The 15,121-nt window shown below is 47.4% G+C and overlaps 1 protein-coding gene across 1 annotated transcript; it reads right to left on the reverse strand.

The window, feature by feature from the left end:
* Positions 1-414: 414 nt before the first annotated feature.
* On the reverse strand, positions 415-14,834 carry LOC140220011 (ubiquitin-conjugating enzyme E2-17 kDa-like). The gene is made up of 3 exons (XM_072290156.1): positions 14,600-14,834; positions 4,391-4,730; positions 415-928 (listed from the first exon to the last, which is right to left on the reverse strand). Exons 2-3 carry the CDS (start codon positions 4,589-4,591, stop codon positions 680-682), a joined length of 450 nt encoding a protein of 149 aa, XP_072146257.1. The 5' UTR covers positions 4,592-4,730; positions 14,600-14,834; the 3' UTR covers positions 415-679.
* Between the last annotated feature and the right edge of the window lie 287 nt (positions 14,835-15,121).

Below are 15,121 nucleotides of genomic sequence, written 5' to 3' on the forward strand. Positions count from 1 at the left end.
GTGTATGTTTTGCGCATAACACACTCTTGGAGTATATGAGCGCGACTGAACGAGGACGTAGAAAGAAACAGATACACAGAAGGGCTGTGTCTGTGTATCTGTTTATTTCTACGTCCTCGTTCAGTCGCACTTATACACTCTATCACGGATTCTAACCGACTAGCCCGCCAACGTGTTTTAACACTCTTAGAACCCTGAAAAATAGCAAAGGTGCGGTAAAGGTGCATTATGGTGTGCTTGAACGACTACGCCCATTTTCGAAGGTTACGGAAAAAGTAATGACGCTGGAAGAGTGCTTCTAAAACCGCACCCACATGGGCACAATTTCCTTCAATACGTACGGTGAACATGATCGGTGTCTAACTCGCCACATAAGTACACTTTCGCGCTCATGTAAGGACCTTTCTACGAGAATTAGTGAGCATACCAGTTTATATCTTTATCAGGCGGGCCAGAATGTTGTATTCGCAGTTGCCTAAAAACTTCTCCGCTATCGGCATCTTCCCTCAAGCCAAATTCAGCACAGGATCACCGACGGCGAATGCAAAGTCACCGCTTGGTGGACGCGTCTTCACAACATAGGCCCGCCTAGTCTTTTGTACCCCCGTTCGCAACAACAGGCAGGAGCAGTGGGGGATCACTCTCCAAGCCGGCATGGCATCGCATGGACCTGTGGTCCCTACTCCATGGCATAAGTCCTGGTCCACTCCCTGGCTGTGGTCTCGTAGAGACCCCGGTTGTTTTTGTACACGGACGCCACTCGGGGCATGAGCGGGTCGTCCGGGTTCGGGTCGCACATGAGCACGCAGATGGACAGCAGCACCTTGGCGATGGACAAGGCCGGCGACCACTGCGACTTGAGGATGTCCAGGCAGATGTCGCCGTGCGTGCTGATGTTCGGGTGGTAGATCTTTGTGATGAAACTCACCTGCGCCAGTGTAGGAAAAACAGTTTAATTTGTTAGCGTTCTTAGGGTACTTCCCGGGGTCTGTGTATATGTATGTATGCATAATGTCGTGAGGCGTTCTGGTGCTTAATGAAGTCGTCAGAGAACACAGCATCGTGGCGATAGGTCGCACACCTCAGGCAATGCAGGCAGAAGGTTTCGACTAACTCGCCATCGTCCACTTCCTCGAAGCAGTGCATACGGCTCGTGCTTCTTCAGCGCAATTATCTCCCCGACGAAAAAGAGCTTTCCCGGCGACCTACGAGTAGGATAATACAGGTGAGTTGAGGTAATGCTTTAGCCGCTCAACATTCACAATTTCGCGCCCTCGGCGGTGCTTATCCCTCGGTGACTCGAGCGGTTCCACCGCATAGTTCATAGGAAACGTTCGATTGACCACGCGGTAGGGGCCCTAGTACTTTGAAACGAGTTTGCGTGAAACTCCATCGCTGAAGGCAGCAACCCAAAGTCAGACTAGTGAGTTAGGAACATAGGGTGAAGGGGCGGTGAGAATATCCCTGCTGGTAAATGTGCGGACGAGGCATCGGCATTCTTCCACGCGTGCAGTAACTTGGGACAGGGTGGTGGACTCCGTTGTTTCAGGGCGTCAACAGGCGTTTGGTGCGTGGCGACACCTCTGACCCGAGCACATCGGGGTTGGCCCCTCCCGCGTTTAACCGTACGTGTCTTAGCCGTGTCCGGGGAGAAGGGGATCCTGGGGTTTCAGCCGATGCTGTGTTTTAGACCTTTAAGGCCCCTCGGCGCAGGCAACACACCCCTCGGCTTCACGTAGACAGCACTCCCGGGCTGACCCATCTGGGGGAAATCGGTAGTTGCCTTTTCCTGTCCTACTCTCCAATCCTAGTCTTTCTCTCTCACTTTGAATCTTTCCTGTCTTGTCCTCTTTTCTGTTTACTTCCGATCTTCTAGTCAGCGAAGGTTAACCGTGTGTAGTGTAGGATCTCACGTCATTGACTCATCGTGACGTCCCCCGAAGCAGATACACGTTTCAGTTTCGGTACCTCGTTTATTGGTTTTTTTAAATTATTGACGAGTTTCTAAGCAAATTGAACCCCCCTACCGGTGACCGGACTGTCAGTGCCATCTTAAAATGACAAAATCCTAATGTGGTTAAAAAAATGCCGGAGTTACGCTTTAAGGATGTTTTCTCACCATTTTACACTCGTTGGAAAGGGTCTTTTGTTTCACCCTTTCCCCCTATAGGTATTTCTCAGAAATACAGACTACGTTTTCTTTTTACAGCGATATATTTTATTTCATCACTACTCTAGTCTTTCATACGTCCGGCGAAGCGATCCCGAAGTGTTTTCCGAAGTGCTTATGAAAAAATAAACAAGAACGCTTTCCAGTCTGGATTCCAACTGAGGGTCTACAGATTGCCAGTCGGAAGCGTTACCTCTCAGCCACTCTGCCGACGCAACCACCCGCAATAATACAGCACATTAAGAGTGGAGTAGCGCCTTAGCTTCTATCATAGGCTGATGAGACATGGTATTCAGTGTTTCAGTTTATCTATAAACCAGCACCAAGGTGAAACAATTTAGGCGAAGCTAGCATTAAGATGTGAAAGGCAGAAAGGAGAAGAGGAAAAGGTAGTTGCGTCTTTCCATTTATACGAGTTATAAACACATTTACGTGCGTGGATATGTATGCGTTATCTATATATGCGTGAGGAGTACGAGCAGAGAGATGCACATATTTACCTTGCCAAACACACATTACGCACCACGCCGACGGCCACATAAAATTTACACGTATCTTCGACAGTGCCCGTTCAGGGAGATTCCGCTTAATTTCTGGGCCCGATGCACGGCGTGGCATAACCAAGCTGCCGTCATAGGCGGAACAGGGGCGACGGCTGCTGCGCGCGCATGCATAATTAATGCACGAGTGTTACACGCTCTCGTTCTGGCTCCCCTTTAGTCACCTTCCGTCTTCACTAGTCGGGCGTTTACCAGTGCTTCCCATATTGCTTTGCTATCCCCCTTGTATATAGTACAGGCTTAGGTACTTCTGGTCTAGGTTTCTTTCGTCTCCTTCCTGCGTATGGTGAAAGGCGAAAGCGGACGGCCTCGTACCATTGTTACCGTGGACGATGGGCCGTTAGTCACTGTATCTCGGATGGCAGCTAACCAATCGCGCACACAATGGACTTAAACTGCGCCATTATTGGGAAGGGGGTTCTCTGGCTTAACACGGAATTTTTTCGACCAACTGCCGATATAGAGGTATGTATTAAAAGCTATGTCTTTTGACTTCACCACCGGGGACGCTAAACATATGAAGTAGCAGGTTGGCATCCATCGCCTACTGTGACCACGTGTCGCGTTCGATAATGACTTGGCGCAAGCCGCAGGGAAATAGACACTTACGGCTTTATACTGGCTTCAAATGTTGAAGTGCCCGAGCACCATTAAATTTTGCGAGGTGTACTTTTCGCACGTAACACCTCTTTAGCACCCTGAAATTATTTAAAGGGTGCACTAAGGGTGTTTTGGTAGGAAATTTACCCATTTCCGATATTTTCAGAGAAGGTAAGAGTGTTAAAATTATGTTTCGACATTCAATACATCCACGGGGGTGTAACTTTCCCGAGTGTGTACTGGAAGCCAAACATCCTGGGATGAGTCCGCTGATCGCAGGGTCACGTGTGGCGCCGACTTTTTCGAGGGAGAAAAATTGAAAGGGAATCGGCTTCACGGGGAGTTTGTTTGCCAAGGCTGGCGGCGTGACGCAGTGCTCCGTCCTGAATATAACTTGAAGCTGCGCGAAGCGACGAAGATGTGAGCAGGAAAAGAACCACGACAGGACGACTGCTGACTGCCAACTGAAGTTTATTGCAGAAGCACCAGCCATTAACAAACTTCAGTTGGCAATCAGCACTCGTGCTGCTGTCATTGTTTTCCTGTTCGTGTCCTCGTCCCTTCGTGCTGCTTCAAGTTATATTCAAGGTGAACCAACTCGCCCAAGTCAAGTTGTTGCTCTACCTCCTAGTTTATTTCCTTCCTCGATAGTAAAAAGTCATGAGATAAGCACTGTGAGAGAGCGACGTCTTCGACGTGTCCCAAATATTATATATTTACGTTTTCCGCATGACCCTTTGCGTAGAGTGTAGGAACAAGGCTGAAAGTGACATCTTTTAAACGTTTGCTCAACCACAACGCGTTAGAAACGTTGTATGTGTGTGGGGGGGGGGGGGGGAGGAGGGGGTGCGCGCGTTAGCGATTGCTTGATTGCCGACGCTTTGCACCAGCAGCTAAGTACGATACGGTTGGGCGTCGCAATAATACTTTGGTAAACTTTGTGCCACAGGATGGCGCCACCAACGCGGCTGCTTCACGTCTACGTGTCACCGGTGGCTCGGCATCCAGTTGGCACGGACAAGTTAAAACTCCATTGACGCAGCCTATTCTGTGTACAAACCTTGGGCGGCTTGAACGGGTAGTCCTTGGGGAAGACGATGTTGAGCCTGAACACTCCTCCCTCGAAGGGGCTGTCCGACGGACCCATGATGGTGGCCTGCCAGTTGAACAGGTCCGAGTGGTCGATGGGGCCCGCCGAACAGTTGGCCGGGGGGTCACGGCTGATGTCGTCCAGCTCCTTCTTGATGCGCTTCAGGGCCATGGCGCGCGCCGGCTGTCGCGGTCACTGCTCGCTGACCGGTCACGAGGGCACCGCGGTCACGTGGTACGCGTGGCCTATGCCCGCAGACGACTACCAGATGGGGAAAGCGACTGGCCGCTGCTGGGCTTCGCTGGTCGATCTGCGTGTAGGCCAGCGGGGCGCCCAAGATACACAACATCGAAGAAGCCTTCGCATCCCGGCAACATTGGTGCTGCTGACAGTGCGGCGTTTTCAATTCACGCGTGCAACCCAGACAATGCGGTCGTTGTTTCTGCCGGCCATACACACTTCAGTATTTTTTTTATTCGTTTCGGAAGAATGATATGTTGTAAATAGTGTTAAATACTGCCATTTTCCTTTGTGAGCCACAGTGACCGCGAATAAATCAGAGCGAGGATTAAAACTGGAAGTGAAGCTAAAGAAACAAGAACATAGGACGGTACAATAAATGCACTATATATACTATAGCGCATGTGTTGTACCCACCTTCATTTGCTTCACTTGCACTGCGCCGTACCAAGAAGGCCGAGTTTCTATCCTTTCAATGATTAATTCCTAGGGTTTTATGTGCGATAACCACGCACTCATTATGAGGCGCGGAGAAGTGGGGAGAAAGGGGGGGCGCTAAACTAGAGCCCAGTTTAAGGGGCTTTACGTTGACCACCCGGGGTTATATAATAGGGCCCAGAAGGACTTTTTATTGAAGTGGGGAAAGGCATTTCAATTGAAAATAGGCTATTTCAAAAACACTTTACCGCAAAAAAGTACTTCAATGCGTTCAGCAGAAGCGAAGTTATTGGCAATCAAACACGGCCTCAGCTGTGCTCCCCTTCCTTCTTCAATATCTTGCACTGCGAAGGCTACGGCGCAATGGGACGTGCCCACAACGCTCCGCCTTCTATATGTCGCCGTGGCGCGCAGTTCAAATTTCATGTCAGATGTTAACATAGACGTCACGACTTCCGCCTTTGGTGCCTACGACGCTCTAAATATAAGCCTATGTCAAACGCGCTTGTCCTCAAGCGAGCTGCAGGGCACTTAGCTAGTGGACGCATGGCGGCACCTCGTGGTGGCCGCGGTATCTACGCCATATAGCTGAGAAGCCGACTGCACCTTGATGTCAGCTATCGGCCAATAGCAGCCGTCTAAGGGAATGACGAAAAAAAAGCGTCCGATGACGAAATAAAGCGTCTAAAAGAATGTGAGGACAGTGCCTTTTGTTGAAAAGAGAGCGTTTGTGAGAAAGGTGACTTCGCGATCTGCTTGCGAGCGAAGTCAAGTGATTACGCAATCAGTCTTGTTGATTCTGCAGGGAATACTATACCTGATGCGCAGTGTGCCCGTGTGTTAAATGAAGTCTTTGTCCGCAACTTCTCTACAACTCAAACAATGCTTTGTCATGTTAAACCCTTGGGATTTATAGTAATGTCTCCCATTATAGACTACAATGACGTGGTCAAAGCTATAAAAAATTTAAAAGCATCCTCCTCACCTGGGTACGATTCCATAAATCCTAGGTTTCTTATAAATACAGTCTGTTACTCATCAATTATATTAACAAATTTTTTTTTCAGCAGTCCCTAGAGAACTGTTCCCTCCCCACTGACTGGAAGATGGGGAGGGTGGTTCCGCTTCTCAAGTCTGGTAATAAACACTCGCCTCTAAATTATCGCCCCATTTCTGTAACTAGCATTCCATGTAAAATTTTCGAGCACATTCCATTCTCAAATTTTGTTTCTTTTCTTCAATCGAATTCATTTTTTTTCGCCTTCACAACATGGTCTCCGCAGGACATTCTCGTGTGATACTCAACTCGCATGTTTCACTCACCGTCTTTATGCTATCCTCGATCGTTCTTCTTAAGCTGACTGGTTATCTTTAGATTTTTCAAAAGCCTTCGATAAAGTATGTCATAATCTCCTTTTATATAAGTTGCAGTTACTAAATTTGAATTCCAAACTACTTGCATGGCTTGAATGTTTTTTTGCTATATCGTTCCCAGTTTGTCTCTGTTAACAACACTGACTCTCCTCCGAGTCCTGTTTCATCAGGGGTACCACAAGGATCGGTGCTTCCCCTCTCCTCTTTCTAATCTACATTAACGACTTACCTTCCTGCGTCTCTTCCCATATCAACTTGTTTGCAGATGACTGTCTAATATTTCCAGAAACAACTAGTCCTTACGATACTACTATTCTACAGTCTGATTTTGATGCTGTGTCCGTTTGGTATAAGACTTCGTGCATGGAATTGAACACTAAAAAATGCATAGTCATGCGTGTAACTAGATCTACTAATGCAAATGTTTCATATCATCTTGATGACTTTCCTTTGGAAGTAGTATCGTCATATAAATTTCTTGGCGTCCCTATATCCTCAAAACTAACCTGGAATGATCGCGTTGAATCCATAATCGCCAGCGCCAACAAAACACTTGCATATCTTCGCCGGAATTTCTCACGCGCTCCTCAGGCGCTAAAACTTTTACTTTATAAAACACTAATTCGTTCGAAGATGGAATATGCCGCCTCTGTTTGGGATCCTTTCCATGACAATCTAATCCACTCACTCGAAATGGTCCAAAATAACTCCGCACGTTTTATTATGTCTAAATATGCTCGAACCGCAAGTGTGACTAATATGAAATCGAGCCTTGAACTACCATCACTAGCATCTCGCCGTAAGATTCATCGCTTGTGTCTTTTTCACCGCATATTTCACCATCGTTCACTACACGATGATTTCATCTTTCCTTCCCAGTATGCATCATCACGCATTGACCACCGACATAAAGTACCGTTACTTTTTGTAGGACTTCTACTTTTCAGTATTCATTTTTTCCCAGGACTTGTGAGGAGTGGAACCATCTTCCTACCAGTACTGCAGAAATTACAGACCATTAACGTTTCAAGAATGCTTTAACTAACAGTAACTAATTAGTTCTTTACCTCATGTTATTTTTCCTTGTTTCTTCTTGTTTGCTTGTGCTTACCTGTATCATCTTGTCATTTTACATTGTTTTGTAGTTTGGTGATTTGTATTGATCTGATTTGTTAATTAGAGTATTGTATTTGTATTGGTACATTCTATAACTCCATGTATAAGTGTATCTTTTCACAGAAATATTTGTTTTTTGCCACTCCCATCTGTAATGCTTCGGCCCTGAGGGTACAATAAATAAATAATAAATTATGCACCATCCAATTTCAAATTGGATGCTTATATTATCCATCCATACGTCCTTGAGAAGATATTGGTGCCCGCTGTGAAAGTCGGCTGCTGTCGGAGGGAACGAGTTTAGAGCCTGTATAATTGCTGAAATCTGTTGTTCTCTTTCAGCAGCATTAAGAGCGCGACACTCAACCATCCATTGTTCATTTTACCAGGCGATTAGGTAATGACAATAATCAGGCAACCTAGTATTTGCCTCAGAGAGCACACTAGAAGTTTCTGAAACCTGGTACGTTTGCCATCGCACCACGTACGATAGCAAAACTTGGCTGAGGCCTTCACAGCAGCGTATGCTACCCGCGGACTACGTTATTTCACCAAGTCCGAGTGACGGTTCAGGGCCCCTTTAACGTGCACCCAACACGGGTGTTTTTTGCAGTCTGCCTCTACAGCCAGTGGGCTAGCACGGCGGGCAGTCGTTGCAAGGACGCCTGCTACGAACAGTACGTAATTATAAAGCTTTCACGAGGCGAGCAACAACCGCGAAAGCATACTGCACCAACAGAGTTATTGCATATGTTTTTAGTTGCACCGTGCATCCCTCCGCGCTCAAGAGAGTCAGAGAGGGGAGAGAGAAACAAAATAGTTTTTGACCAGGTTTGTACCGCAGCAGAAGATCGAAAAGACAAACATGGAGAAGTGTCCACGTCAATTCACTATTGCTTGTCAACATGCACCAGCTAGCCTAGCAGCATATCATTGCGATATCATTTATAAAGAGTGATCCCCTTTAAGTTTTCTGGAATTTTTAAAGGTCGCCTGTGGCCGATAGCATAATTCTTGTCCTTGGGCTGTGTTATTCGAAGAGGTGGACATCATTGGCGCGAGAAATAGAAACAAATAGCCAACTATTTTTAGAAATCACTAATTCACAATCAATAACAATCAGATGTAAGCGTTAACAGACAAAGCCGGAAATATCATTATTAATATGGATGAGATAGTTAAAGTCGCTGAGGAGTTCTATAGTGATCTATACAGTACCAGTGGCACCCACGACGATAATGGAACAGAGAATAGTCTAGAGGAATTTGAAATCCCACAAGTAACGCCGGAAGAAGTAAAGAAAGGCTTGGGAGCTATGCAAAGGGGGGAGGAAGCTGGAGAGGATCAGGTAACAGTAGATTTGTTGAAGGATGGTGGGCAGATTGTTCTAGAAAAACTGGCCACCCTGTATACGCAATGCCTCATAACTTCGAGCGCACCGGAATCTTGGAAGAACGCTAACATAATCCTAATCCATAAGAAAGGGGACACCAAAGACTTGAAAAATTATAGATTTGAAAAATTATAGACCGATCAGCTTACTGTCCGTTGCCTACAAAGTATGTACTAAAGTAATCACAAATAGAATCAGGAACACCTTAGAATTCTGACAACCAAAGGACCAGGCAGGATTCCGCAAAGGCTACTCAACAATAGACCATATTCACACTCTCAATCAGGGGACAGAGAAATGTGCGGAATATAACCAACCTTTATATATAGCTTTCATTAATTACGAGAAAGCGTTTGCTTCAGTCGAAACCTCAGCAGTCATGGAGGCATTACGGAATCAGGGTGTAGACGAGCCGTATGTAAAAATACTGAAAGATATCTATAGCGGCTCACAGCCACCGTAGTTCTCCATAAAGAAAGCAACAAAATCACAATAAAGAAAGGCGTCAGGCTGGGAGATACGATCTCTCCAATCCTATTCACAGCGTGTTTACATAAGGTATTCAGAGACCTGGATTGGGAAGAATTGGGGATAAGAATTAATAGAGAATACCTTAGTAACTTGCGATTCGCTGATGATATTACCTTGCTTAGTAACTCAGGGGACCAATCGCAATACATACTCACTGACCTGGAGAGGCAAAGCTGAAGGGTGGGTCTAAAAATTAATCTGCAGAAAACTAAAGTAATGTTTAACAGTCTCGGGAAGAGAACAGCAGTTTACGATAGGTAGCGAGGCACTGGAAGTGGTAAGAAAATACATCTACTTAGGACAGGTACTGACCGCGGATCCGGATCATGAGACTGAAATAATCAGAAGAGTAAGAAAGGGCCGGGCTGCGTTTGGCAGGCATTCTCAGATCATTAACAGCAGGTTCCCACTATCCCTCAAGAGAAAAGTGTATAACAGCTACGTCTTACCAGTACTCACGCACGGGGCAGAAACCTGGAGGCTTACGAAAAGGGTTCTACTTAAGTTGAGGACGACGCAACGAGCTATGGAAAGAAGAATGATGGGCGTAACGTCAAGGGATAAGAAAAGAGCAGATTGGGCGAGGGAACAAACGCGAGTTAATGATATCTTAGTTGAAATCAAGCAAAAGAAATGGGAAAAAGAAAAGGGACATGTAATGAGGAGGGAAGATAACTGATGGTCATTAAGGGTTACGGACTGGATTCGAAGGGATGGGAAGCGTAGCAGGGGGCGGCAGAAAGTTAGGTGGGCGGATGAGATTAAGAAGTTTGCAGGGACAACATGGCCACAATTAGTACATGACCGGAGTAGTGGAGTATGGGAGAGGCCTTTGCCCTGCACTGGGCGTAACCAGACTGATGATGATGATGATGATGATGATGATGATGATGATGATGATGATGATGATGATGATGAAGTCACTTCTTAACTATACTTTACGGCACATATTGCACTTTAATACTTGTAGCCAATGAGCTTCCAAGACGTGTCCACTCAAAATTAATTTGCAGGATGACACCAGTCTCGAGATATTTCTCAAAGTGTGGAAGGAAATACGTACATGGGTGTTCCAATTACTTTTGCACTTCAATCCATAAAAGATCGTTTTGTTAAAATAGTAAGTAGAACAGCGAATTTTTATTGCAAGTTTGACCAAATTGGGGTCAATCCCCAAATAGGCGTCGATCTGGAAATTAATTTCATGTGGATAAGCTTTGCAAATTCACTGGCTACAATTCCCGAATCGCAATATGTGACGTAAAGTAGTCAATTCGAAGGATAATTAGTGGATTTTTGTTAATTAGTTGAATATGTGTTTCGATTTCTTGTGCAAGTAATGTCCGCCTCTCTGAATAGTCCAGCTCAAGAACTATAATCATGTTACCTGCAGCAGGCTATTTTTAAAGATTCCATAAAACTTAAAATTATCACCCTGTGTGATCACTCCAAGCGAATGTTCACCGTCGGCGACGCCGCAATGTTCTGTACATTTTTAGCTACGTGTATGCCGCATGTTTATCTGTGCCTCATATACCATGTAGATGCTATATTATTCGAACTCCAAAGTTGCTATAAAGCAATGTATTGTATAGTCCCCAGAATTTTTTTTTATGATTGAAGCACGGAAACAAGATTATTTATACACATTTCACAGCGCTGCCTTTTATCTTAAATATTTTTAGTCAGTTAAGTGCAAAACAATATGAGTGCTCTCAACCTTAAAGTTATGTAATTTCGTTGGCGCCACTCTTTACAAGAAGCAGCGCAGTGGCGCCTCTGCGAATGTCATTGCAGGCCCCGCACGGCATGTTAAAGCTTTATGTAGGGTGTCAGAAATGTTGGGGCATCGGCCATGTCCCGTTCGTACGAAGTTGCTTATACAGTTAGGGCACCTCCGTCCGAGGAGTTCCAAGTTCAGCGCAAGGCCTTGCGGTCGCCGTCGGTGCTTATCACCCTTTGACGAAACTGACCATTTTTGTATTTAGAAGGGATGTGAAACTATCTCATGGCTCGTGCAGGGAAGCAGCCGACAAAAAAAATTCGCAGTTTCGCCCGAAAGGCGAAGCACTGATTGCGATAGCAAATTAGTAGATAGCTATACGAAATAAGGATAGCAATTTTATCGGCCGTATAAACTTGTAAACATTCGCTTACTAACTAAATTAACAAGCACGGTGTCACGCACGCACAGGTAAACACAAACTCATCTCGATCGATGACCGCGGAATCTCGCTGTCAAAACGCTGGAGGGAGGAATCGCGGCAGCAGCAGCGAGCGAATTGACCTTCGTGCATCTATCGCTTCAAGCGAACGAAACGTCGAAAGCACAGCGACAGCGAAACATTGTGCGTGGACATGCATGCAGACGCGCAGTCGGTCGCTGCGAACCCGTGCGATCGCCGGATTGAGGCTCCATTCTGTTATGCCGCATTTGGTTATACAGACAGCCCACTATAAGAACATATTTCACATAGTTTACTCTCAGCGTTTGGCTACCTTTCACGCAAGAAGCCGGTTCGGGAGACTCCATCGCGGCGACCGCGCGCAGTGGCGTTCACTGTACGTATTCACTAAAGAGATAGCGTCTGTAAACGATTCTGCGCTTTCACTTTGCCCAAGATTAACATTTCGACTGTAAGAAAGCTCGCTCGTTTTCAGAGTATTTAGATAAATGTCCAGGGGGGCTACAGTGTGGTGCTCTTATTGAGCGCCGTAAGCGAAACCTATGAGGAGCGCACCGCGTGATCCCTCATACTACGCAAGGGAGCCGCTTCCGACAAATGGCGACTCCGTAAGTCCTCGCCCCCAATACAGCACCCGCACGGCCACGCCGTGAACAGCAGCCGCTGGAGAAGAACGCCCCCTTTGTCGTTCGCGCACGCAAAATTGAACCGCGTTCGCTGGCTCACAGTCACACGCTTTCATTCGCACATACAACATAAAACGCTCGGCGACCATCTTGTCACCCTTGGACATTATACGGAACCTCATGGCGACGGCAGAAATGCGCCTGGAGTGCCCGTATAATTGCTTCACAATAAAAAAAAATTCAGTGCCCTTCCACTCGGTAGAGAAGGATGACCAACGAAGCTGCGTATGCGGGCCCCTAATGGCGAGCTGCACCTCAGCCGCGGGTCGGCCCTGCATTGCACTATCTTCGGGATCGGCCCACGTATGGGGAGTTTTGTGTTAACACACAGACACGATCCTAGGGAAAGTAGCCCTTAATGGGCCCTTCACAAGGTCTGGCCATTTTGAGCTGACAAGCGCAAAGCCTGCAATGCGCGATAACAATCGTGTATGCAAAGCATTACATTGCTAAACACCGCGGAAAGATGTGAAATGTCAAACCGAACGCCGTTTTCCCTTCTCGCGGCCGCCGCCCTCCAAGCCGGAGGATGACGTACACGCGCTAGTGCGCCTACGTACACGTGTTTGCGCTAGTGATGTCGCTCGTAGTGAGACGTGACCTCGAGAATTATTCAAGGCAGCATCTCTTATTTCTGTAATCTGTTGCTTGAATAGACGAATTAAAGTTTAGATAAATAATAAAAAAAAACACAGACCGCATGTCTGCATGCTTTTGTTTTACTTCGCAGCGCAGCAAGAGATGTACTCCCGTTTCGTCGTTTCGCCGTGCAGTCGCACGCGCATACACCGAAACTATGTCATTTTCTACCGTGTTCCAGCGCGGGATCACGCTCTGTGAGCTGCTTGTGTCTGCCTCAGTATTCCTGTAGCACTGGCTTATACCGCTACTCAGGTGCATTCGTGCACACCGCACAACATCGCGCGCTGCGCGAAACGAAACAATCGTAACTCGCGCGCGACGCCGTCAGCGGAAGTGCGTCGCGCCGCAAAAAAAAAAGAAAGGAGTAAAAAATTAAGGCGGGGCCCGGGACGTATGCCTCACGCGATCCTCGAGATGCGGTATGGGAGAACGCAGGGAAGGAATTTCTCTTGCGGAGGCTAGACGGGGCACGTGGAGAGTGTGAGTGTCTCGCTTGGCATCGGAGCTCGCATCCTGAAATCGCGAGTTCGCGGAACTGAAATATTTCTATCTCGGCTATTAATGAGCCGATTTGAAAAAAAAAATTGCGGCAGAACGCTCCCTAGGGGACACGTCACAACTTCCTGCGTATAACCAAAATTTGCTACGGGGCCTGGTGAGGGGCCCTTAATAGCTTCGCTGTACAAACTGTCAGTTTTCTTCTAAAGCGAAACATTGCAAGGTTTAGCGCTGCGCTGGGGACATCTCGGAAAGCTGGCGCGATGAAGAGCACCGCCAACGGCGTTGCATGCGTCACGCCTCTAATACGCACCTCGATGGCGCACAGAAGTGATACTGAAAGAAACCCGCCGGCGTTGTTCAGCGTCCAAAGGATCGCATAAATTATGTTCACGTTCACGTTCACCACATATGCAGAGAGCCGCTCAGCAGGAACGCTAACATGCATTCGCCCAACGCCAGAAGTGGACACTGCCTTGACTCCGGCAGCTAGAGTCGACTGAGCGGAGCCCGACGGTGCATCCCTTCCGCTTCGTCACTTTTGAACCCAACCGCGCTTTGTGTCTCTGGAGGCCTTCTAATCCTCTAGTACGCACGGAGAATTAGACGGGTGCCCCATGTGCAGGCAACGGAGTACTGCGCAATGATTTTAGAGCGATAGCTCTGCTACTCCAGGTGCAAACCCAGAAAGCGGCTGGTTCCGTAAATCTGACCTTCAAGCTCAGTCAAGGTCAAACTGGGACTTAGCCTGCCACTACCGGCGGCTGCTGCGTACGCCACGTGGGCGCCCATACCTTGAAAGCGATCTGCGATGAGCGCAAAGTGCACCGAGCGCTGGTAGCTTCGCTTGCGCTGTGCTTTCCACGTCAATGCACTCGCTGCTGCTGCCGCGCCGAGCAGCGTCTGTGCCCTTTCCCAAAGCAAGCAAAACGGTGCTATCGCTCGACAAACTTAGTTTAACGGCATCCAACCACGGCAATTTCTTCAATTTTCTTTTCCATGATAGCGGTATACAAGCTCATAAACGCAATGAAAATGAAACTAACCGAGCGATTAATGTATACGAAATGCTTACATGTCCGGACGACTCGACCGCATGACCTCCCGGACCACTTCGCCCTGGCAGTTGTCGGCCCGCAGTTCTGCACGTCGATGACCCGCCGGTGTAAAGCGGAGCCGGCTTCACATGACGTGCTGGGCAATGGGCGCACCCTGGGCTCTTCGCGGTGACCGCATCGCCGCCCCCCGCTGACTCCAGCGCCTGATCAGCCGAGCGTTCCTTGACAACGTCTTCTGCTTCCTCTACTTTGTCCGAGCATTGAAAATAATCTTAATGATGAGTCCAAAGGCACATGTGCCCGATACCCACTAAGGGGTATTTCCTTGTTTTTCCCTTCACTAAGCCATTCCGTTCACTCGGCCTCACACGTTACCTCTGAGACTCGGTGTGCTGGCCGGGAACGTTTGCTTTCCGGTAGTTATTAATCGATGCGGGGGCACTTGTTCGGCTATAATGCCATATACGTGCATAGTTACCTACAATAATTAAACTCTGGCGCTGATATCGTTTAGCCACCATGGGAATGATAGGCAGTAC

Source organism: Dermacentor andersoni, chromosome 8, assembly GCF_023375885.2.
Source record: "Dermacentor andersoni chromosome 8, qqDerAnde1_hic_scaffold, whole genome shotgun sequence".
Classification (NCBI taxonomy): domain Eukaryota; kingdom Metazoa; phylum Arthropoda; class Arachnida; order Ixodida; family Ixodidae; genus Dermacentor; species Dermacentor andersoni.